This window comes from Mustela erminea, chromosome 20 (genome assembly GCF_009829155.1).
Source record: "Mustela erminea isolate mMusErm1 chromosome 20, mMusErm1.Pri, whole genome shotgun sequence".
Taxonomy (NCBI): domain Eukaryota; kingdom Metazoa; phylum Chordata; class Mammalia; order Carnivora; family Mustelidae; genus Mustela; species Mustela erminea.
Genome location: NC_045633.1, coordinates 23,921,191 through 23,945,086, shown reverse-complemented (window position 1 = coordinate 23,945,086; position 23,896 = coordinate 23,921,191). Strand labels below are relative to the sequence as shown.

The 23,896-nt window shown below is 46.3% G+C and overlaps 1 protein-coding gene across 4 annotated transcripts in view; it reads right to left on the bottom strand.

Moving 5' to 3' along the window:
- LUC7L (LUC7 like) overlaps nt 1-23,793 on the bottom strand; it is a 37,269-nt gene extending 13,476 nt beyond the window's left edge. For 2 of the 4 annotated variants that reach the window (XM_032327636.1, XM_032327637.1), the window contains exons 1-6: nt 23,596-23,793; nt 22,640-22,710; nt 21,568-21,662; nt 17,473-17,571; nt 3,203-3,313; nt 1,721-1,864 (exon numbers count right to left, since the gene is read on the bottom strand). In XM_032327636.1, the coding sequence (XP_032183527.1) occupies nt 1,721-1,864; nt 3,203-3,313; nt 17,473-17,568 (351 nt within the window). In that variant the 5' untranslated portion in view covers nt 17,569-17,571; nt 21,568-21,662; nt 22,640-22,710; nt 23,596-23,793. The remainder of the gene's footprint in view (nt 1-1,720; nt 1,865-3,202; nt 3,314-17,472; nt 17,572-21,567; nt 21,663-22,639; nt 22,711-23,595) is intronic. The other 2 variants (XM_032327638.1, XM_032327639.1) reach the window with 1 other exon arrangement.
- Between the last annotated feature and the right edge of the window lie 103 nt (nt 23,794-23,896).

The window sequence follows — 23,896 nt, the reverse complement described above, 5'->3', positions numbered from 1 at the left end:
CACTGTTGGGAACTTTAACAAGTCACACCTCCATGGTGTGACAAATGCCACTCAAGGTATTTGATTCAAGTGTCACCTGCAGCAGTCACCTTCGTGAGCCCATCTGTCTTTGGGCGTGACTACATTTTACGTACCAACATCCACCTACGAGTTCCTTTCCCTCTCGAGTTCAAGGACAGACATATTAGCTACGAACGTCCCTGAAGGGGATGCTGTGCTGCCCAGGGCACGCGGCAGGATGCCAGCAACGCCCTCCAGCGGACCGTGCTGCTCACCCCAACGCAGGCTGGGCCCCCTTGGAGTGACCCTTCTGCTCTGCAGACTTACCACTGCCCCAGTGGGCATTGTGACAGCCCCCATGGGCCCTGGGCGCCACCCATGCCTTCAGTCCATCATTCCGGACCTCTGGTTAAGCACCAAGCTGAACCAGGGCTACAGAAGTGGCCAAAGAGAGGCCTGCACCAGGGGCACCTACACATCATCTCCTCATCTCTACCCAGCCTCACCAAGCCCACGGCTCTAATGACCTTCTCAACCAGTGGGTCTTGGCTAAGGGCACTTCCAGGATTACCCGAACTCACCTGGAGACCCCTGGAAACACAGAGTCACTCTCAAACTCAGACCCCATTCTTCTGACCACCAATTTTCATCTGAATGACTCTTATCCATCTGTTCACGTACCCTCTTTCTGTACCCCTCCCAACCCCAGCGCTGTCTCCACAAGGAGGACCTCCTCTTGCTTGTTCCCAACTGAAAACTAGCCGGGGTGCCGAGGTGGCTCTATTGTTGAGCCTCTCCCTTCTGCTCAGGTCGTGATCCCAGGGATCCTGGGAATGAGCCCCGCATTGGATTCCTGCTCATCAGCAGGGTATCTGCTCCTCCCTCTCTTCTGCCTCTCTTCCCCCTACTCATGCTCTTTCTTGCTCTACTCTCTCAAATAAATAAATAAAACCTAAAATAATAAATAAATAAATAAATAATGGGGGAAAAAACACAAAAACCAACAACTAAAAAGCCATCCGGCACACAGGTGGAGCCCAACAAGCATTTCGTCCAGGAATACAGATGTCCCCACCTCCCTCTGACTCTACCGTTGCCACCATTCCCAAAGGCTACGGGAGCCATTTCCAGTTCCAGTGGTAAAGATCTGGGAGTCAGAGCATATCCAATGGATCAAACAGCCTAGAGAGAAAACAGCTGCCAACACGATAATGAGTCTCTGACTCAGCTTCTCCACCACCCTGACAGTGCGTCCTGGCCTGGCACCCCAGCAGATACCATGCGGATGCGACCCTCAGTCTGCATGGGTTCTCTCTGCCAGACACGCCGTGTCACCGAGAACAGCAGGCTCTGGTCTGCAGGGCAGCCTGTGCTCCAGCTCTGGCGCCACCACACCGGCGGAGCGGCCACCACAGCCCGGCAAACCCCTAGAGAGTAAACTGGCACCACCGCAGTGACTCTTCAGCTTGAGGGACTGCGCTCTGTATAGGTGTCGTGCAGAGGGCCGGCCAGTGATGGATGTGTTTCACACAAGGGACACAGGGGACAGAGCAGAGGCAGAAACGCAAGTATGCACAGACTCTAAATCCTCCAACCCTGTCCACATAGCACCCTTCTTCCAACTTTTTCCCAACATTCAAAAAATGCAAGTTTAATTTTAGCCCAAATGGTCAACATTCAGGGATTACAACATCTTTCTTGAAGACCTTTTCCCACCAACCTCAGCTTCTTTTTTCTTCGCACGGACTTTCTCCACTTCCATAAGAATCTTCTGGGATTCATCCACATTTCCCTCAGCTCCCAGTTGCTCAGCTTTAGCAAGAAGTTTTCCTATTTCTTCATTCAACTCATGTACTTTTTCTGCCTGAAAGAAGACAGCCAGGTGAGGCAGAGAGTCAGGTGAGCAGACATCTAAAACCAAAAGATCGTAACACAGAGACAATGCGTGTTTCTCCTGCTGTACTTCTGCTCCATTCTACCAAAACTACACTGAACAGCCATGGTCCTCACGGGATCACAAGCAAATTCTAACAACTCTGGCATCTCTACTGCCTCCGCTGGGACTCTGACCTTAAACTAACCCAGCCGGCTGCAGTCCCTAAAAGCAGCACCATGCCTGTCACGTCCAACATGGTGGCCAGGGTCATCATGGTGGTCACTTTCTAGGCTGTCTCTTCTCACACCTTCTATCACCACTCAACCTTCTGCGTAAGGGCCATAAAATGTCCGGTTTAAACGCATACATCTCGGGGCGCCTGGGTGGCTCGGTGGGTTAAGCCGCTGCCTTCGGCTCGGGTCGTGATCTCAGGGTCCTGGGATCGAGTCCCACATCGGGCTCTCTGCTCAGCGGGGAGCCTGCTTCCTCCTCTCTCTCTCTCTGCCTACTTGTGATCTCTCTCTCTGTCGAATAAATAAATTAAAAAAATCTTTAAAAAAAAATAAATAAAAATACAAAAAATAAATAAACGCATACATCTCTACTGTAAGCAAAATGCCTAATCATTTGGGATTTAATTTTAGAAGTAAGATAGTTGGGGCACCTGGCTGGCTCACTTGTTAAGCATCTGCCTTTGGCTCAGGTCATGATCCTAGGGTCCTGGGATCGAGCTCCGCATCAGGCTCCCTGCTCCGCCAGAAGCCTGCTTGCCCCTCTCCCACTCCCGCTGCTTGTGTTCCCTCTCTCACTGTGTCTCTGTCAAATAAATGAATAAAATCTTAAAAAATAAATAAATGAATAAAATAGCAACTACACATACCCCAAACAATGCTTTTACATAACTGAGAGGAGAGGACACTGAAGAGATTCATTAGCTGCACGCAAAGACAGGAAACAGAATGTGGTCACAGGCCAATGACACACGGATCTACCATCTCCATTCTTCAGGACAGCCTTCACCACAGTCTAACCACTGCTCAACTCAACGTCCCCCATTTACTGTTCGATGTGGGGGTGTTAAGAAGGCAAACTTTGATCAACATGGACAGTGGAGGAGGGTCAGAGGCAGCAAGCAGCTCCAGGGAGCGGAGAACCTGCTGACCACCTTCTCTCCTTACTGGGACGCACTGAGGAAGCACGGACTGTCCACCCCAAGGACGCAGTCAGTGCTGACGGTAACCGTAATGGTGCTGTGAGCCTGCCGGCAGGCTGGTTTTCACCACACAGTGAGCCGCACACAGAGCGAGGAGAAAGCCCCAGGCATACCTTCGCAGAAACTTCAGCACTGATCTCCTCCTGCGTCTCTGCCAGCCGCTTCTTGGCAAGCTCAGTTCTCCGATCACACTCAGCAATGAAGGACTCCAAGTGATCCATCGCCTAGCTCAGGAGAATCAGAGAGCTGTGATCAGTCATGAGGAAGGTCTTGGAACCCATCAGTTCAACAGGACATACACTCCTGGGTTGGTTTCTTAAAGCCTGTTAAGTCGGTGGGAAGATCTTAAACTATGCTACAGCTAGCACATCCATAACCACATTAAACCAAGGGGCTTTGTTAAACCGATCATTCAGAAGCACGGTGTTCTCATCTGATGTCTCTCTCAAATTTTGTCAAAGGACCCCCATCCCTCAATAACATTTCCCAGACTATTTTAGGCCATAATTATAGCGTTCTCTGAGGGGCAGGAAAGGCTGGACTGAGACTAGTATCGGAGGCCCTCTTCTGGTGAGCTGTGGGGGGTGCGGATGATGTACTCACTGGTCTGTGTGAGCCACGTAAATATTATCCCCTCATGTTCTGAGGGTAGAGTTCCCCCTTCCACCTCAAAACAAAACAATAGAACAAATATTACTGAGAGCTGTGAGCACAGTTAGTTATTGCCTGTCTAAAGCAGCAGAAAAACTGGCTACTACTTACCCAAAGAAATAAAGGAAAAGAAACTCTAGAAATCTAAATGCTCACTCTGAAAAGACTTGTGGGGGAAACACGGACACACTAATAAGCTGCTTCACATGTGTTAGGCAGCAGATCTGCCATGACCAGCCCCAGGCCCCAGCATAACTTCAGGTAAACCTGTAAACAGGGTATCTGTCTGGCCACAACCAGTGGCCAGCAAGCAGCACCTCCCAAATTACGGCCACTAGTCCACTCACAGACACTGGCACTGCGTGAAGCATGACAGCAAGGGAGGCTAGCATACGATGAGAGGCCTGGGTCACGTGATCTAGCACCAAAACATACGGAAGAAACAGCTCTGGGTGGAGATGACAGAAAGCAGGTGACAGGCCAGCAGACCCAGTGGTGATGAAACACCGCTGCCTTCTGGGGCGCCAGGGGAGGCTCAACTGGTTAAGCGTCTGCCTTCGGCTCAGGTCGTGGTCCCGGGATCCTGGAATCGAGTCCTGCATCGGGCTCCCTGCTCAACTGGGGGTCTGCTTCTCTCTCTACCCCTTCCCCCTGCTCATGATCTCTCTCTCTCTCAAACTCTCTCCCAAATATATTAAATCTTAAAAAAAAAAAAAAAAAAAAAAAAAAACAAAGACCAAGTGGTAATAATCTATGTCCCTCCATCTAAAGATGGCCAGAGGGAGCAAGTCAGCAGGTCGGCTGTTAAGAAAGCTCTCTACAAGGACCAGTGTGACACTGGAACGGACAAGAAGGATATGGTCTCCTCCAGAAATCTAAATATCTCTCTTCGCAGAAATGCACAGTTGGACATGTTCAGAGAAGTTCTGTGGTGGCGCCAAGCCCGAGGGCACTGGAGAAAGCCTGAAGTATAATGGCCCACTGACGCCAACTCCCGGTTTCATTCCACATTCACTCACTCCTGGAATTCAGGACCTCTCTCCTGTTGTGGGCCCGTTCAGATACTTTCACTAAGTTCAAATGAAGCCATCAGGAAAGCCCATGATCATCTGTCTGCGTGCCCCACACTTTCTGGAAAGATACAGAGTTGACCATTCCGCTGAGAGGGTGCTAACTTGGCAGGATCCAGTGCCAGCAAGCTGACACAGGTACGACTCCTATGCTCGTAAGGGACGATGGATCGTGGCAGACCATCCTCAAATGCTCCGGCTTCACCCACACAGAGGTCCTCAATCTATAGTGCAGATCCTTCCGTTAACTGCCCAGAGTGATCCCACACCTGCGACAGACCCAGGAACCCACTCGTCAGGGTGACAGGTCACAATCCATTAAAGAAACAAGCTGCAGTTTCAGCAGAATCCAATTAGCTACAGACGCAGCAGACCAGAGACATCATTTAACTGCCACATTCTTTTAAGAGGTGACACTCTGGGGGGGCTCAGTCAGTTGGGCATCTGCCTTCGGCTCAGGTCATGACCCCAGGGTCCTGGGATTGAGCCCTGCATTGGTCTCTCTGCTCAGCAGGGGGCCTGCATCTCCCTCTGCCTCTGCTGCTCCCCCTGCTTGTGCTCTCTCACTCTCTGTCAAATAAATAAATAAAGTCTTAAAAACGAAAGGATATTCAAGTCTAAAAATTAAACCCTAATCACAATCTACCATTCTCTCAAGTCCCCCAACCTCTCCAGCTTCAGAGTGCTGTGATGAAACTCGGCCTGCTGAGGAGGCCTGGGCACAGCGCTGACACCAGGAGGCAACTGAGTGTCACTGCTGCTGGAGGCCGTTCCTCCACACTCAGGACTGAGCAGCACTGTTCCCAGTGTCGCCAGCCCAGCAGAGATGACACCAGCCGGAAATCTGGGAGCCTGAGACGCACTCTCAGGGAGACTGGTCACAGCGAACATGAGCCCCTATGCTGCGTGTCCACATGTGCCTTAAAACGGCCACATGTGAAACTGCGAAAGTCTCCACTTCCCAGATGAAGAAAGTGAGGTACAGTTTCCAAAATACTAAGTGATGGCATCAGGGTCCAAAGACCCTTATGGTTTGGCTCCAAACTCCCTACACTCAAAATGTGCACAACTCCGAGGCGGTCACCACCAGCCCAGTTCATAGAAGAACAGGACAAGTTACAGTAACTTGCCCAAGGTCACAAAGGGATCCCCGCCCGCGATATCTGACCTAGTAACTTTAACTATTATACGGTTCATCGTACACAGAAAAAGTAGGTATAATCAGAACCGGTCTCAACTGGCATATTAAAAACAGTCTGGAAATTTGTTGATACCATGTGTAGTTTCAGAAACCTGTCAAATAAAACATCACAAACCAAGACAATTTGGGAAGTAAGTTAACTGTGTTTTTACCAAGTTAAAAAGAATCAAATTCTTCATACTTTCAATAATGTGGACTCTAACTCAATTGTACTGCTCTGTAACGGCTTCACAGGTTGAATTAAAGTATTAATACTGTGGTTTGTTTGCCAGTGTTCAAGTTCAGAAATCTGAAATGTTATTATATAGATTACCTAGCAGCAGACGTCATACACCCATCCCTAAGAAATTTCTGGATAAAACACTTTCAAGAAGTCAAGGCCCGGCCCTGGCATGGTCAGACTGAGGCTATCTTAGGCTAGAAGGAGACAACAGTGAGGACAGGTGCACCAGTGGTTCCACCCACCAAGCTCAAGCTGAGGGTCTAGGCAGGCAACACCTACACAAATAATCATCTTCCAGTAACTCTAACCAAGACCCCAAAACATGGTTACTCACTATCAGCAAAGATGTGAAGATAGGAACTCTACTGCCTGCCAGTGGGAGCACAGTATCATCAAAACCCCAGATACCCTCTGACGCAACGGTTCTGCGTCTCGGAACGTCCCCCAGATGCGTGCAGACAGCGCAGACCTGCGCACAATGGCGCTGTGTAATGCAAACCACGATCGCCAACAGGGGACTGGACATGTAACGCAGGTACCATCCCTTGGCAGGCTGTGCAGCCACAAAAAGCAATGAGGAACTCTACACAAAGGTATACTAAGAAGTTAAACAAAAAAGGGAAGGGTTAGGTTCGAATAGGCGTAGAAACTACCACTCGTGTAACAACAGGAATACAGACATACTGTCTGCCTCAGGTATCCGCGTGAACTCTAAAGCCAACAGAAGACACTGGTTACTTCTAGAGGAAACCAGATGACTGAAGAGCAGAGCAGGAGAGAGGTTTCACCTTCTGTCCTGGTCAAATCTGAACCAAGCGACAGCCCTATATGTGCTCACATTAGTAGGAGATGCGGCACCCTTTGTGAAATAACCCATCTGGGCAATAACGCTCATCTGCCGCTTAAAGCACCAGGCCGAAGGCAGACGGGGGCCCTGACCATCGGCAGGTCAAAGCTGTTGCAACCACTGCTGCCTCGGAGGTGGTCCAAGGGCAGGTGCAAAGCTCCGCCTCGGAATGTTCCAGCCACAAAGTACAACCTAAATCCGATGATCAAGCCTCCAGACCCAATGCCTACAGTGCAAGAATTTCGAGAACCAGGGAAACATGTTAAACAAGACATCATGAGGCTATAATCACCAAAATCCAGGGTATGAGACTTCTAAAAAATTAGTTTTTTTCAAACAAATAGATTTTAAAAGGTTTACGAAAGCATTCTAACATGTAGCCCTTATTTTGAATCCTGAGTCAAAGAAATTAAATTATAAAAGAATCCTTTCTGAAGCAATCTGGAAAATTCGAACACTGTCAGTCAGATGCTAAGAAATTATTTTTAAAGATGACCATTTCTAATAAAATCCTCAAATTCTAGATAGAGTATTTACAGAGGAAATTCTGTCTAGTAGCTAGTATAAAGAAATCCAGATATGGGGCGGGGGTGGGGGGGCATGCGCCTGCCTGGCTCAGGGGAGCACGTGACTCTTGATCTCAGGGTTGTGGGTTCAAGCTCCACTATGGGTCCAGATAGTACTTAAAAACTATAATTTTTTTTTTAAAGATTTTTATTTACTTGAGAGAGAGAGAGAAATTGAGCACAAGCTAGGGGAAGAACAGAGGGAGAGGAAGCAGCACACTCTTTGCTGAGCAGGCAGCCGGACGTGGGGCTCCATCCCAGGGCCTGACTGGACCTGAAAGCAGACGCTTAAGCGACTGAGCCACCCAGATGCCCCTAAAAAATACGACCAAATATCCAGTGGGAAAATGCAAAGATAAAGACAAAAGAAGAGTTTTCATGTCAATAATCACTGAAAACTTGGAGACAGAACCCAGAAATTTCATTACAATATCCTGTCCACTTCTGTGTCTTTAAAAATTTTCCTGAACACATTTTTAAAAACATGCCAAGTGCATTCTTCATTTCAAGCGTGATACCAGATCTCAACACACATGGCAAAGACAATGCTGAAATATTTACAGACTGACTGAGATGCACACGGTTTGTGTGCAGATCTGTGAGAAGCTGCGGGAGATGAAACCCTGCTGGCTGTGGGCTGATCATTCCCAACGCTAAGTGATGGGTACTAGGAATGTCACTGTATGACTGCATTCCACTTTTGATTTTTGAGATTCTCCAGAATAAAATTTAATAAAAACTCTGGGTGGCTCAGATGGTTAAGCGTCCGACTCTTGGTCTTGGCTCAGGTCATCATCTCAGGGTCCTGAGACTGAGCCCTGTACTGGGCTCTGCACTCAGCAGGAAGCCGGCTGGAGATTCTCTCCCTGCCTCTTCCCTCCCTTGCGGGGATGCAATCTCTCTTTCTCAAATCAATCAATCCCTTGTAAATCAACCCTTCTTAGATATTTAAAAAAAAATTTTTTTTTTTTAAGATTTTATTTGGGATGCCTGGGTGGCTCAGGGTGTTAAGCCAGCCTCTGCCTTTGGCTCAGGTCATGATCTCAGGGTCCTGGGATCGAGCCCCGCATCGGGCTCTCTGCTCATCGGGGAGCCTGCTTCGCCCCCCCACCCCCGCCTGCCTCTCTGCCTACTTGTGATTTCTGTCAAATAAATAAATAAAATCTTAAAAAAAAAAAAAGAATGTTTGAACTTCAAAAAAGAAAAAAGAGGGGCGCCTGGGTGGCTCAGTGGGTTAAGCCGCTGCCTTCGGCTCAGGTCATGATCCCAGGGTCCTGGGATGGAGCCCCGCATCGGGCTCTCTGCTCAGCAGGGAGACTGCTTTCTCCTCTCTCTCTGCCTACCTGTCATCTCTCTCTCTCTGTCAAATAAATAAATATATAAAAGAAAAAAAAAGAGAGAGAAAAGATTTTATCTGAGAGAGACAGACTGCTCATGCTCAGGAGGAGGGGGAGGGGAAGAGGGAGAAGCCGACTCCCCACTGAGCAAGGAGCCTGATTCAGAACTCAATCCCAGGACCCAGACGCTTAACCCAGGCACCCTCTCGGTCTTTTTTTTCTTTTCTTTTTTTTTTTTTTTTTAAAGATTCTATTTATTTATTTGACAGAGAGAGATCACAAGTAGGCAGAGAGGCAGGCAGAGAGAGAGAGAGGAGGAAGCAGGCTCTCTGCTGAGCAGGGAGCCCGATGCGGGACTCGATCCCAGGACCCTGAGATCATGACCTGAGCCGAAGGCAGCGGCTTAACCCACTGAGCCACCCAGGCGCCCTCGGTCTTTTTTTTCTTAACTGAAAAATAATCCATGTAATCATAGCTTTAAAATGCTCTGTGAATGTAACTTCCTACCCTCCTTTTTGCCAACAGAACCTCAGACTTCTAACCCAAAACCTATTCCTAAACTGGCAGTGTGACCCAGGCTTCCAGCAGAACACCACAAAAAGCCTCACTAGCCAAGGTTCACTTGTGGCAGGTAAGAAGCAAGTTGCTGCTGCTGGGCCTCCTGGAGAGGCTCAGTAGGAAGAGTTAGGTCACAAAACCAGCGGACACTGGGTGTAGAGATTATTTAAATTAAAAAGGCTTAAAAAAAGAAAAAACAAAAACCAGTGAGTTGTTGCTTTTAAAGTGTTTGCTTCGGGGTGCGTGGGTGGCTCAGTGGGTTGAGCCTCTGCCTTCAGCTCGGGTCGTGATCTCAGGGTCCTGGGATCAAGCCCAGCGTCGAGCTCTCTCCTTGGCGGGGAGACTGCTTCCTCCTCTCTCTCTCTGCCTGCCTCTCTGTGTACTTGTGATCTCTGTCTCTGTCAAATGAATAAATAAAATCTTTAAATAAATAAGTAAAGTGTTTGCTTCCTTGCATTTCAAATACTAAAGGACTGCCTCCACGGAGGGGAGGGCACATTCCGTGTTTTAAAGGCCAGATCTAGGGCGCCTGGGTGGCTCAGTGGGTTAAGCCGCTGCCTTCGGCTCAGGTCATGATCTCAGGGTCCTGGGATCGAGTCCCGCATCGGGTTCTCTGCTCCGCAGGGAGCCTGCTTCCTCCTCTCTCTCTCTCTGCCTGCCTCTCTGCCTACTTGTGATCTCTCTGTGTCAAATGAATAAATAAAATCTTTAAAAAAATAAATAAATAAAATAAAGGCCAGATCTACCCATTTTCTAAGTACTGTATCTTCAGTGAGCACCCCCTCCCAAAATCTAGAGGTGAACTCTCTGGTACAATTCTGTACCTTTGTCTTGCTCGTGATATCACCACAGTTCTGTCATTAAGTAGGTTCTGTAAAGTTTCAAGGGCAGTCTATGCCAGGAGTAATCTTAATTTGCTAACTCATTTCTCACTTTTTGAACAAAGAATTTTGTTGTGTCCAATTTTCCAATGTTGTAACAATCCTACCATGAACACATTTATGTACCAACATCTGACTATATTTCTAATTACTTCCTAAAGCTAGAAATTTGTAAAAATAAATCACAAGACAGAAATATTTTTACATATTCATTTCTGCCTATTATTACATTAGCTAGCAGGACCTGATAACTGCACAGGACACAGAAAATGTAGTTTCTTCTCTCCTCTCACAAGAAATAATCACTTAATGGGGTGCCCGGGTAGCTCAGTCGGGTCAGGCATGACTCTTGATTTCAGCCCAGGTGATAATCTCAGGGTCAGGAGATCTAGCTCCCAGCTGGGCATGGAGCCTGCTTGAGATTCACTCTCTCCCTCCATACTGCCCCCCAACAGCTCCCACAAGGCTTAGGAAAAAAACAAAAACTTAAGAATTTGGTATATATTTTTAAAAACTGCATTAAGATGCATACCTAAGCACTCAATTTTTATTCCAACCAAACAAGGCAGTTTAATAAGTTTCCATTTTTTCTTCTTCATACCAATGCACACATCTTCTGTCTTCTACAATCTACAGCCATGCAATATTTTATTTAACTGTAACATGACTACTTTAGGTCCTCTGAGAAGAAAGTTATTTGAGTATTTTCACTTTTTCACTAATGCAAAATGATGCAATGAACATCTTAGGTCTTCTCATACATACGCAAATGTTCTTATAAGACATCTTCTTAAAAATTGTTTAAATATGGGCGCCTGGGTGGCTCAGTGGGTTAAGCTGCTGCCTTCGGCTCAGGTCATGATCTCAGGGTCCTGGGATCGAGTCCCAAATCGGGCTCTCTGCTCAGCAGGGAGCCTGCTTCCTCCTCTCTCTCTCTCTCTGTCTGCCTCTCTGCCTACCTGTGATCTCTGTCTGTCAAATAAATAAATAAAATCTTAAAAAAAATTTTTTTTTAATATTTTAAATTTGTAAAATGGGCTGATGAGTTCTTATAAAAGATCTACCCAAAGTCCAATGTCAATCTATAAATTCAGCAACTAATTATGAAAATAGATCTTAACAACAGGGACCACCAGAGTGGCTCAGTCAGTCAAGCCTCTGCCTTCCGCTCAGGTCGTGATCTCAGGGTCCTGCGACTGAGTCCCACATCAGGCTCCCTGCTCACGAGAGTTTGCTTCTCCCTCTTCCTCTGCTGCTCCTCCTTGTTCTCATTCTCTATCTCAAATATATAAATAAAACCTTAAGAAAAAAATCTTAATGACGCACTCTGTAAAGACAGGTTTTATTTTAAACTAATGAATCATGAATAAATCAACTAAAGCCCCAAGTTTTAGCCAAATTTTTCTTTTATTAAAAAAATAAACAAAACGCATGCATGTCTTAGCAGGCCTGTGGAACATGCAAAGCTTTCTCACTGACCCGACTACAATAATTGTTCTAAAGAAAAAAAACACATCCTATGTATAACAAAAACGGTTTTAAAATATAACTGCAATGTCTGCTATCTTTAATATATTTGATAAACTTCTCAATATTAAAACAAATTTTCTGAGCTTGTGGTCAGGTGTTGCCCTGAGTGGCCCACTCCAAATCCAACTCCTCTGCCAGCACCACATGGTGCTGCCTCCATTAATGCTGGCAAATAACATCAGGCTTAGGGTACTTGGTAAATGGTGGGCCCGTGTAACAGAGTTATTGCCAATCATGGAGATACTCCCCAAAACATCTGGTGAGCTACGGAAAAATACACTACTAAAAAAACCCGGAGCCAATCTTCCATTAGTGATGGTTTACCCTATGACAATGAAACCCAGGCCCATTTCCCAACAGTGATGACCGCACTGCAGCCCTTGGAACCAACCTCAAGAGGGACCCCTGGGAGCCACATGCTGGTCCAGGGCCGGGGCCTTGCACAGTGCAGGGGCCTCAGGGCAGCCCAGGAGCCCAGCAGCACCAGCAGCAGGTCAGGGTTAGCAAGAATCCGTCCACTAACCACATCTGACCAAAATGTTTCTGAAGGATTCTTGCTTCTCAAACTTCAATTTTGACACAAAACATCACAACTAGCCTTCTGATAATCCTATCTGTTCATCCTGAATCAGCTATCTTTAAAAGATGAAACCAACCTCCAGAGAACTACTGGATGGCTGGTTACATGGAAAGGGGAGACTTTTTTATCTGAACCTTTTAGACCTCTGCAATCTCCCCCAGCGAACACGTATTACCTACCAAAAAGATTTAAAAATACTGATTTCCGGGCGCCTGGGTGGCTCAGTGGGTTAAGCCGCTGCCTTCGGCTCAGGTCATGATCTCAGAGTCCTGGGATCGAGTCCCACATCAGGCTCTCTGCTCAGCAGGGAGCCTGCTTCCTCCTCTCTCTCTGCCTGCCTCTCTGCCTACTTGTGATCTCTCTCTGTCAAATAAATAAATAAAATCTTTAAAAAAAAAAAAAATAAAAAAAATAAAAATAAAAATACTGATTTTCATTAAATTAACTTTACAAATCTGTCTTTTAAGAAAAGCCTTTGTTTTTGCATTAAAATTTATTCTGTAAAACTAAGGAGATAAGTTATTTTAGCTTGGTATTTAAAGTCAGACCATATTTAATTACTTATCAAAGTAACCCATGTACATCCAATCACTACTGAGAAGTATAAGTTCAAAACAAGGTCTTCATGCTAAGTATGGAGCCTACCTTAAAAAAAAAAAAAGAAAAAAACCAAAAGGTGGGGTAATTTGTATGGCATGTGAATTTTATCTTAAACCCACTGAAGAAACTTTTTAAGGTAAAATCTCCACCCTCAACACCCAGAGGTATCTTCCTCTCAGCTTTATAATGCAACACTCCACTGTGTAATTAAACTCTTCTCCCTTTAAAAAAATTCTGCAACAAGCATCTCTTCTGTGCACTCATTTGCACATATCCCTAAGATATGCTCCCAACATCAGAGTTCTGGAATGAGTTCCTATATACCCTGACAGACTGTCCTCCTTCAAATATGGCTACTCCAAAATGCCCTTCATTTTCAGGGCAAGAGGACTTCTTCCACTTGTTATCAAACATTTTAATATGAACCATCTATAAGATCAAAAGTGATCTTTAAGGAGTTGGGGGGAGGGGTGGTTACCTTTTTAACAGGAAAAGTGATTCCTATATATGATAAATTTTCACATAGTACACAAAGGTCTCTTGCCCAGCTCTAACCCTCCAACCAAGTTAAGAGTGGTTATAACCTCTTGGGTTCCTCTAAAACACCTCTCTGCACATCTAAATATGTTAACAAGTGTATAGCACCCTCCTTAATAAAACAAACAAAAGATACACTGTGGAGGAGTACCCGGCTGGCTCAGCTGGTAGAGCATGCAACTTTTGATCTCGGGGTCTTGAATTTAAGCCCCATGCTGGACATACAGCTCGTTTATAAGTAAATCAGTTAAAAAAAAAAAAAAAGGATGTATGCAACTTAACACATTGTTTAAAAAACAAGACAAGGGGCGCCTGGAGCACTGGACTCTTGGTTTCAGCTCAGGTCCTGATCTCAGGGTTGTGGGACTGAGCCTGATGTAGGGCTCCGAACTCAGAGGGGAATCTGCTTCTGCTGCTCCCCCTGTCCCTCCCACTTGCACGCATACCGCGATACGCGTGCCCACTCGGTCTCTAAAATAAATCCTTAAAAAAAAAAAATCCTAAAAAACCAAACACTATGGGGGTACACCTGGGTGGCTCTGTCAGGTGAGTGTTACACTCCTGATTTCAGATCAGGTCATGATCTCGGGGGTTGTGAGACCAAGCCCTGTCACCCACTCCATGCTCAGCACAAAGTCTGCTTATCTCTCTCCTTCAGCCCCCACCTCCACTCCCGCAGAGTGGAGCTTTCTCAAATAAATAAATAAATTCTTCCCAAAAAATTAAATCAAAAAAATAAACACTAGAGAAGTAGGATATTAGACTTTGCTTATCCACTTAATCTGTCTTGCAGATACTTTCACATCAACAATACAACGAACAGGCCAATTTTCTTTTCACAGTTATCCATGATTCCACCCTAAAGAGTGACTGATTTAGGCAGTCCCTTACTGAGGAAGCCAACCTGGTTCCTGTTGCCTGAAGCTATGAATGCTGTAGGAATATTCTAGGACAGGTGTGTCTTTGTACCAGTGAGGTGTGATCCTAGAACTGGCCCGGCTGGCATGTGCTTTCACATTTTATGACGCTAAGTTACCAGGAGGTGTATCAGGGCTATCTGACCCTCCATTTCTTCGGTTCTGAGCCAGGTGAGCATCTGTCACAGGATTAGATGCCCACGGGAAATGTCCTTTTCTATCCTTTGCTCCTTTTTAAATTGAGCCACTGATACCATTCTTGTCAATTATGATGAATTTTACATTTAAGATAACTAGCCCATTATCATACACACTGTCAATGTCCTGTCCCAATTTATTCTCATTGCACAAAAGGGAACTTTTTTCCAATAATCTTCACACCAAGCACAAGGCTCAAACTTGTGACCCCAGGATCAAGAATCACATGCTCTTCAGACTGAGCAAGCCAGGCAACCCATGTACAGGTATTTTTGTTAGACTAAATTTCAAGTTTTTACACAAATGTACCCTCCTTCCTCTTATAGCTTCTAGACTATATAGCATTAAGATGACAAACAAAATTCATTTCCTAGGGATCCAACTGGGTATTTTCCTACTGGCTAATGGATAGTTTTCAACAATATTCATTAAAAAACAAACAAACAGGGGCGCCTGGGTGGCTCAGCGGGTTAAGCCACTGCCTTCGACTCAGGTCATGATCTCAGGGTCCTGGGATCGAGTCTCGCATCGGGCTCTCTGCTCGGCAGGGAGCCTGCTTCCTCCTCTCTCTTTCTCTGCCTGCTTCTCTGCTTACTTGTGACCTCTCTCTGTCAAATAAATAAATAAAATCTTTAAAAAAAAAAACAAAACAAAAAAACAAACAAAAGAACACTTTCTACCCTTCTGCACACTGGCTAAACACACTTCCTTCAAAATACACTAAATAATGTGTTTCAGTCACTGACTCCATTTCTTCTACTCATCTGTGTCTAACTTTAAATTTATCAGGGCATTTAAAAAATGCACTGACATGGGACGCCTGGGTGGCTCAGTTGGTTAAGCAGCTGCCTTCGGCTCAGGTCATGATCCCAGTGTCCTGGGATCGAGTCCCACATCCGGCTCCTTGCTCGGCAGGAAGCCTGCTTCTAACCTCTGCCTCTGCTGCCACTCTGCCTGCCTGTGCTCACGTGCGCTCTCTCTCTCTGGCAAATAAATAAATAAAATCTTAAAAAAAAAAAAACGCACTGACATTCTGATTTAGTAGAAATGCTAAGACCTCTGATCCAGGAAACATTATTAAACCTGAGATTTCAAAAAATACACCTGTGTATCTACCAGTCTCTGAAACTTGACATCCCAAAGTAATGGCCTCCTTGCATAAGCACCTGCAGGTTACTGAAGAACGTAAACTCATAATATAGAAAAATTCCCTTTCCAAGCCTCTTCTGTTAGTCAAGCTGTTGATAAAGGCACTTTTAGTTAATACAAATATTCAACACAGAGCACACGGTAGTTAAAGGAATTTGAAAAGAATTAATCTTAATGACTTTTAAAACTACTGGCTTAGGGGTGCCTGGGTGACTCAGTGGGTTAACCCTTTGCCTTCGGCTCGGGTCATGATCTCAGGGTCTTGGAATCGAGCCCCGCGTCTGGCTCTCTGCTCAGCGGGGAGCCTGCATCCTCCTCTCTCTCTGCCTGCTTGTGATCTTTGTCAAATAAATAAATAAAAAATCTTAAAAAAAAAAAAAAAAAAAAGACTACTGTTTAAACAGAGTTTACTCCAGCTACAACACATCCTTTATGATGTCCTTTGGTGAGAAGAGACGCCATTCCGTGGCTTCCTCACACCAAGTTCTGTCCCTTCCCAGTCTTCACTCAGGAACCTGACTGAATGCCACCAAACCCCTTTGGTGACCTTTGGTCACACTAGTGATGGACAGGTAGGAAAAAGAAAAAAACAAATGGGGTGGCTAAATCCTGTACTCAGAGGTGAAAACTGCTGTTAAAGGGTGAAAAAAAATCTTAGCTATCACAGTGGTTTGTGGCCTGGAATACTACAGCACATTAAGGTAATACTCAGGTTTCTGTGGTAACAAAATTTCATTGAAGGACAGGGGACATATTAGGAAGAAAAGTCTAAAAAAGGGTTCCTTTGGGAGGCAACAGTTAAAAAAAATTGTGAAATTCCATTTTATAACCAGTGAATTGCAAAAATTCAACACTATTGGGGTATAAATTGATACCATGGCTTTATCAACAACAGAAATGAGACAGAGAAAGGACACCATTACAAAACCAGCTCACAAGGATGAACGTATGCAATCCTTACCAGCCAAAACTTCCTCCCCTCGAAACAGACCCTAAATGAACCCTAATACACATATACCAAGAATATATTTCAGAACATTCGTAATACTGTTTGTAATAGCAAAACAAAACAAAACAAACAAAACCCACACCCAAGAACCAAGCCAGGTGTCTATGGATAATGAAGACAGTTTGGGGCATACTCAAGCAGCAATAAGATTAACCAAACCCCCAAAAAACGGGTAAACAAAAATACAATACTGAATGAAAAAGTAAGGTTATTAAAGATTGTGCTATGAAACTATTCTTTTAAGGCTTAAAAACAAGCAAAAATATGAAGTTCAAGGAACCATAAAAATACATAATAACACTTTTAAAAGGAAATGATACACACAAAAATGCACAACAGTGCTGGGGTGGTAGACTCACAGGTGACAGCAAGTATTACTTGCCATTCTAGCTCCCAGCCCTACTGGCAGAATAACAAATTATCTCTTTTGTTATTCTGCTGCATAACTTATAAATGTTACATTTTTATTCTTGTTAGTTGGTATTTGGCTCTTCACAGTAGAGACGAATCAACATAAAATAAAACTTACATCTAATTCAAAAAACAGGTCCCTTTCTTTACTTGCAATCTCATAATCTGCTCGGAGGGCCAAGTCGTGGATTTTGGTACATTCTCCTAAATCCATGCGCTGTGAGAAAGAAACAGAAGTTTACACATGAACATCTACCCACTGCAGAAAGCACATGACCTGGTGTTTCAACTGTTACCAAAATAAACAACACTTTTTTGAACAGTAAACTGTAATAAAAATATTAAGAAACAGTACATAGCCAAGAAATCGTACTTTTCTTCTATCACCATGATAATATGACACTTTGATACGTTTAAGTGCGAAGGGTTCTGTCTCTTCTAGACCCAGAGATACTGGACTAATAATGGAAACCGTATTAATTAGTTTTTGCTAGTTTTACTTTTGCATTAGACATGTAAGAAATCTATTCAGTGGGGCACCTGGGTGGCTCAGTCAGGTGAGTGTCCAACTCCTGATTTCTGCTCAAGTCTCAGGGATGTGGCATAGAGCCCTGCAGCAAGCTCCACACTCAGCGGGAAGCATGCCTGGGATTCTCTCCCTTTCCCTCTCCCCCCTTGTCCCATTCAGCCTCTCTCTAAATACATAAATAAATAAAATCTTTTAAAAATGAAGAAGAAACATCTATTCAGTAAACAACAGCATGGAGGAAGGGAGAGGCCACAAGGAAAACACCAGAAAACAAGAGTATCACCAACAGCCACAAATTTCTAGGCATTCCTTCCTGCAATCTTCAGTACGTGAGATGCTCAATGCCTAAGGTGCAAAGACAGGACAAGGACAGAGCAGATAGCAACCAGGTCTGGGCAACTACAACACAACCTAACGCTTGGCTCTGTACACCTCTTCGGATATCAGAAGACATGAAGCAGAACAGGTCCAAAAAATCCTCCAAACACTCTCCTAACCTAGTAAATGACCCTGGATATGATTGGAGACAGAGAATCTGGCCACTCAGTTGTCCCATTTGAGAAACAAAAGATTGTTTCACTGAAACAAATGACCTGTGTTACCAGTAAGATTAGCCTGATGTGTTGCTGTGTGTTGTAAGCACATGTGCAACAATGAATCTGAGAGGGGGACTCTGAGACGGCACCCTCCGCCTCTGGCCATCAAGAGCAAAAGCAAGGTTTGTCTGCTAAGCATCACACTATCAAGTCACACAGTGCAAGTTAACAAAACCCAGCATAACCGTGAGGAGACACCTGCGAAGTCCAAGCATTTGGACCAAAACGTGTCCACGTAACTAGTAAACAAACAATCAATGATGGAGGCCAGGACCTCCTTTAAGCTCAGAGTACAACTATGTCCAAAAGGAGCTCAAAAACTTCATGGATTATAAAGTACTTAACATTTTAGGCCAATTAGGGAGGCTGGCAGTACCTGACTCTTGGGCCCTAGTCTCACAGAACGTGCACGCCCTGCTTACTAACAAAACGTCCTTTAGTATGAACAGTGACAGAACCAACAGCCGGCTCCCTACTGCGGAGCTCATCTTCCTTTAGACTGAGGTCAACTTCTGCATTTAAACACTAAAGACCTCTCCTCTTCATTATTCTTCCCATGAAGTTACATGTAGCCCTAGAGGCAGGGCAACAACGTTTCTACCAGCCGAAGTCGTAGCCAGAATCGCTCTCCCTGGACCGCTGAACTTTCACTTCATTCTCTCTTTTAAGTATCAGGATGATTCTTTAAAATACACCGTCTCAGAGCGCCTGGGTGGCTCAGTGGGTTAAGCGGCTGCCTTCGGCTCAGGTCATAATCCCAGGATCCTGAAATCAAGACCCATGTCGGGCTCCTTGCTCAGGGCGGAGCCTGCTTCTCCCTCTCCCTCTGCCTGCCTGCATGCAGCTCCCCCTGCTTGTGCTCTCTCACTATCTCTCTGTGTCAAATAAGTAAAATAAAATAAAATATACAGTCTCCACAAACGAAAACCAAGAACCATTGCTGCAAAGTAACTGGCAAACAAATGCTTAAAAGCTAATGAAAACTCTGTATCTCAAAGAAAACCCACCACCAGCGGAAGGAAGCCCTAAAACCTTCACTACTAAGCCATTTTAAGTACAAATAAATTACCGCTCTACGAACTTCAACTGTCAAGAAAATTTTGACATCACTGAACCACCCATGAAGCAAAAATATACTGCTGGCCTTCCTTTGGCTGAGAAGTCTCAAGCAGCCAGGGCTAATGCAAGCAGAGGACAGGCCTGGGTTCCATGGTTACTCTCTGACTGTTTATCTTCAGCTTTGCCAAGGAGGCAGGAAGTACTGGCGGGCCAGTTCCCCTGGCAGCTAAGCACCAAACACAGCTGAAATACTACAGTAAGTCTTATTCCAGAAGATTTTAAGAGGCTGTTAAATCCAGCATGTCAAATCGTTTCTACCGAAGGAACACCTGTGTTCTCTACCCTCTGGTGGCCTCGCACTGGTGACACAGGAGGGTACTCAAGGCTCCTTTCAGAACTTTTGGAAAACAAACATACTTCCACTGAGACAAGTTACACTACATTCCCTCCAGCTATCTTACTCTCCCAGACTCACTAACCAATACTGTATTTTCCGGTTAAGCCTCGATGAAACTGTAACTTCTGTTCCTCCGTGCCTCACCTCTAATGACAGGAGATGGTTCTGAGCAACAACTTGGGCCTGGAGCAATCCTCTGAAGACGGATGATTACAGCCACTTTCACTTAGCCACTCCGCGATAACTAAAACCCGTTATCTATTCATTGTCCGTCTTCTTCCTCCACCGGCTGAAGCCTTTATTTTACTGGCACCATATCCACAGTGCCCGGCACACAGCAGGTGTTCAGTAAATAGCTGAGGAATTCATCTGTACCTGACACAATAAACGCCGGCAGGAAATGCCTTCATTCTGGTTACTTTTTTCACCGGCATTCTGGAACAATGCCACCCAGGGTTCTGACCTCTCCTCAAGAAACCGAGATGCTTCACACTCGTGCACATCCATCCCTTGGTTTCTCTCCTTAAGAGCAATCAGCAGTTCCAGGTTCTGATGCCTCCCTACAGGATTTTCCTTCAGCAGAACTGCTCTTAACCAGTTGAAGCCATTAGTCTACACTGATGGTACAAACAACAATCCATAACAAAGCATCTCTCTACATCAGGTCCAACTACAGGCAAAACCTCAGGTAACAAAGGGACAGTGTTGGACATTCATCTCCTAGTTGCCCTCTGTAGAATCAGCTTGAGAAGATCTAATACATACGTGCGATTTCCCACAGGCTGCTCCCCTCACAATGGTAACGAGAACAGCAACAATTAATCATGAAGAAAATGTTCCCTAGTGGATGCACACTTGACCCTTAAAATGAGCAGACAGTTTTCATACTCCATGAGGTGGCTGTGCCATCCAAACACGGTGGTGGTCTTTACAGGACTCCTTGGCTCTAAGTGACTGTGTCGCTGTAGATGGTTCTCTACCCTTTGGTCTTCTCCAATCCTATTTGATTTTGAATAAATGCATATTCCATAAACTAGCCTTTATCTATTTGGTTCATCCAAAGTGAATGTACAATTTTAGAGGTGGATATTCATTGGATCACATGCTGATTTCTTAAAAGGGTAATGTAACACAATGCTAAAAACTCAGTTGGTATATCCAACTGAATTATTAAAAACCTAAGACCTGGCAACCCTATCAGGTCCCCTCCCTCCTGAGAAACTTTGTACTATCACTCGGCTATCACTCAATAAACCTTGCATTGCTGCAAACAAAAAAAAGGAAAGTACGTCGTTAGATCAAAAGTCTAGCATCGGCATATGCTCACCATGAAACCCAACCAATGAACCCGGAATTTTCAGAGAACTAAAGGCTGACCTGAACCATACTTTTCTGGTTTAGCCAAATGATACAACTCATACTACTTGGTTGTGAACCTCCATAAAAGTGATTCTACAAAATATATGGTAACTTACAGAGAGAAATTCTTACAGCAGTGAAGTAGGTCCCATAACAAGATTCCACCAAATTAACAATCTATCATTTGAAAGGCAGTAAGTGATTTCTGCCTGGTAAAGGCAGCCCCCATGTCTGAGTGTTCCATGACGTTCCCCCAACCCCGAATACACCTACCGTCCCAGCCAGGATATCATGAGGGCAGCAGTCCAGAAGGTGACTCTTGCAGACACGGTCATCTGTAAACTTGACCCTCTGTCTGGTTTCGTCTCCTGAAATTCATTTGTGGTTTTAAATAAGACAATATTACCACGTTAAACACCAAAGCACATCTGGTACGACAATTCACCTGGATGGTTGGCAGACTACCAAATACAATGGAAGGCTGATCTAGAGGTATTTACAACTGGAGCGGGATACGGATGTTTTTTGATGCTAAATGTATCATGAAGAATCACACACTTAATGAGATCTGACTCCATCATTGTGCCAAAGAAGTCAAGGAATCTGAAGTAAGAGGCTGAGCACCAAAAGGCCGTTAACCGCACACATACATGTGGGCAGTGATACCAAACCCCACGCTGATCAGAGGGCCATGAATCACCACATCTGACGTATGGCTGGTAGTGTCCACCAACAGAAGCTACGTATTACTCTGATCGTTCTGCTATGGACAAATACATAGGCAGTATTTTGCCCAAAATCACATGAAGAAGAAAGCTTTCGAACTCTACCACTGGCTGATAAATGATCTAGACTTAATCTTCCTGTCCCCTTCGCCCCCACCCTTAAAAAAGAAGTTGGCACCTGGGAGTCACTTTTAACAAGACAATACCAAAGGAGAAAAAAAAAGGGGGGAACTAGATTAGTCAATACACACTGTGAGTTCCAACACATACTGTACCCATCTGCATTCTTCAAGACCTCAGCTGCAGAATTTTATGCCCGCTGTTGAAAAGTTTTAAAGGGAAAGTTTTCTTGCCCCACCTGCAGTAAGGAAGTTGGGGGAACGATACATAAAAGTAAAGGCAAAGTGGAACGTGACAAACTTTAAAGCTAATCTGTGTCTACACAGAGCTGTGTCATATGAGAAGAGGAGGAATACACTTCAGGATTCGCAAGCATCCAGGATTCATGTCGTGTCTCTTTACTGAAAATGTTTGCTTTCTGAACTACACTTTTAAAGTTATTCGTGAAAAAAAGCACACACTTTTTCGTTATAACAGCTTAGAAATTGGTTGTGACTCACGGCTCGATGAACATGAGGCTTTTCTGCAACTCCCTTGCAGATTGATGTAGGCAGGCAAAGATACACTGAACCTTTATGAATAAAATAGAGGGGCCACAATTGTTCAGTTTGTAGGAAATACAAGTATGGGAAGCAATTCAAAAGCAACTCAATATACAAAGAACGCTAAAAAGCACTTATTCCCCTACGGAGTAGAGTGCAAAGAGTCCGCACAGCCCTGCGAGTGTGCCAGCGGGAACTACAGCTCCGTCCACGGGCGGAAGAGAAAACACAGACCACGGCGGGCGCACCGGGCCGCGAAGGCGCGACCGCTTGCTCCCGAGACAACCACCGCGACCGCTCGGCCTCCCTACGCCGTCCCTGTCCGACCTGCACCTAACGACTGCAAGCGCTAGCTCAACGGAGGGCCCCCGCGCGGCTGCGAGGGCCGGCCCGCTCGGCGCCGCGGGAACCCGCGCTGCACAAGCTCCACGGACGGCGGCGCCGGGCACGGCAGCCACGCCCGGGGCCGCGGGCCCGCCCGGCCCCCTCGGCTGGCACGAAGCGTCCTTCCCGCGGAGCCCCGCCGCCGCCGCCGCCGGCGAAGTGCAGCCCACGCCGGCGCGCGCCCTTCGCCGACTCCGCGGCCTGCCGGGCGGCGCGAGGCCGAGGGCGGGGGCGGGGCGAGGCGCGGCGCCGGCCAGGGAGAAAGCCGCAGGACGGCCCGTGGGACCGGGGCTGGAGCCCCACCCGCGACTCGGGCGCCGAGGCAGGAGCCACCCGGGGCACCGCCGTCAGCGAGGGAGAAGCCGGCCGCCGCCGCCTCAGACAAAGGCCCGGCGCCTGCGGTCGGCGCGCGGGGGATGGGGAGGGTGTCCGGCGCAGGCGCAGACGGTCGCGGCCCCCGCCTCAGGCCGCCCGGCGGCCTCGCCTCACTCCCGCCCCAACCCCTCGCCGGTCCGGCCGCTCCGACTCACCGTCCCGGGCCGTGCCCATGAGCTGGTCCAGCAGGGCCCGCATCTGCGCCTGGGCGGACATGGTGGCCGGCGAGGGCGGCAGGGACGGCGGCTACGACTCCTCTCAGAGCGGTGGGGCAGCAGCGGCGGCGGCAGCGGCGACGAAATCTGGTCGCGTCGGCCTCGAGCCCGCTCGGCTCTTTCCTGCCGCGGGGAACGCCGGGAGGAAGTGCGTCGGCGGGGGCGCTAAGCCTGCTGGGAAATGTAGTTTCTGGGTGGGGTGGGCGGAACAGGAACTTAAACTCCGCCCTGGGGGAGACCA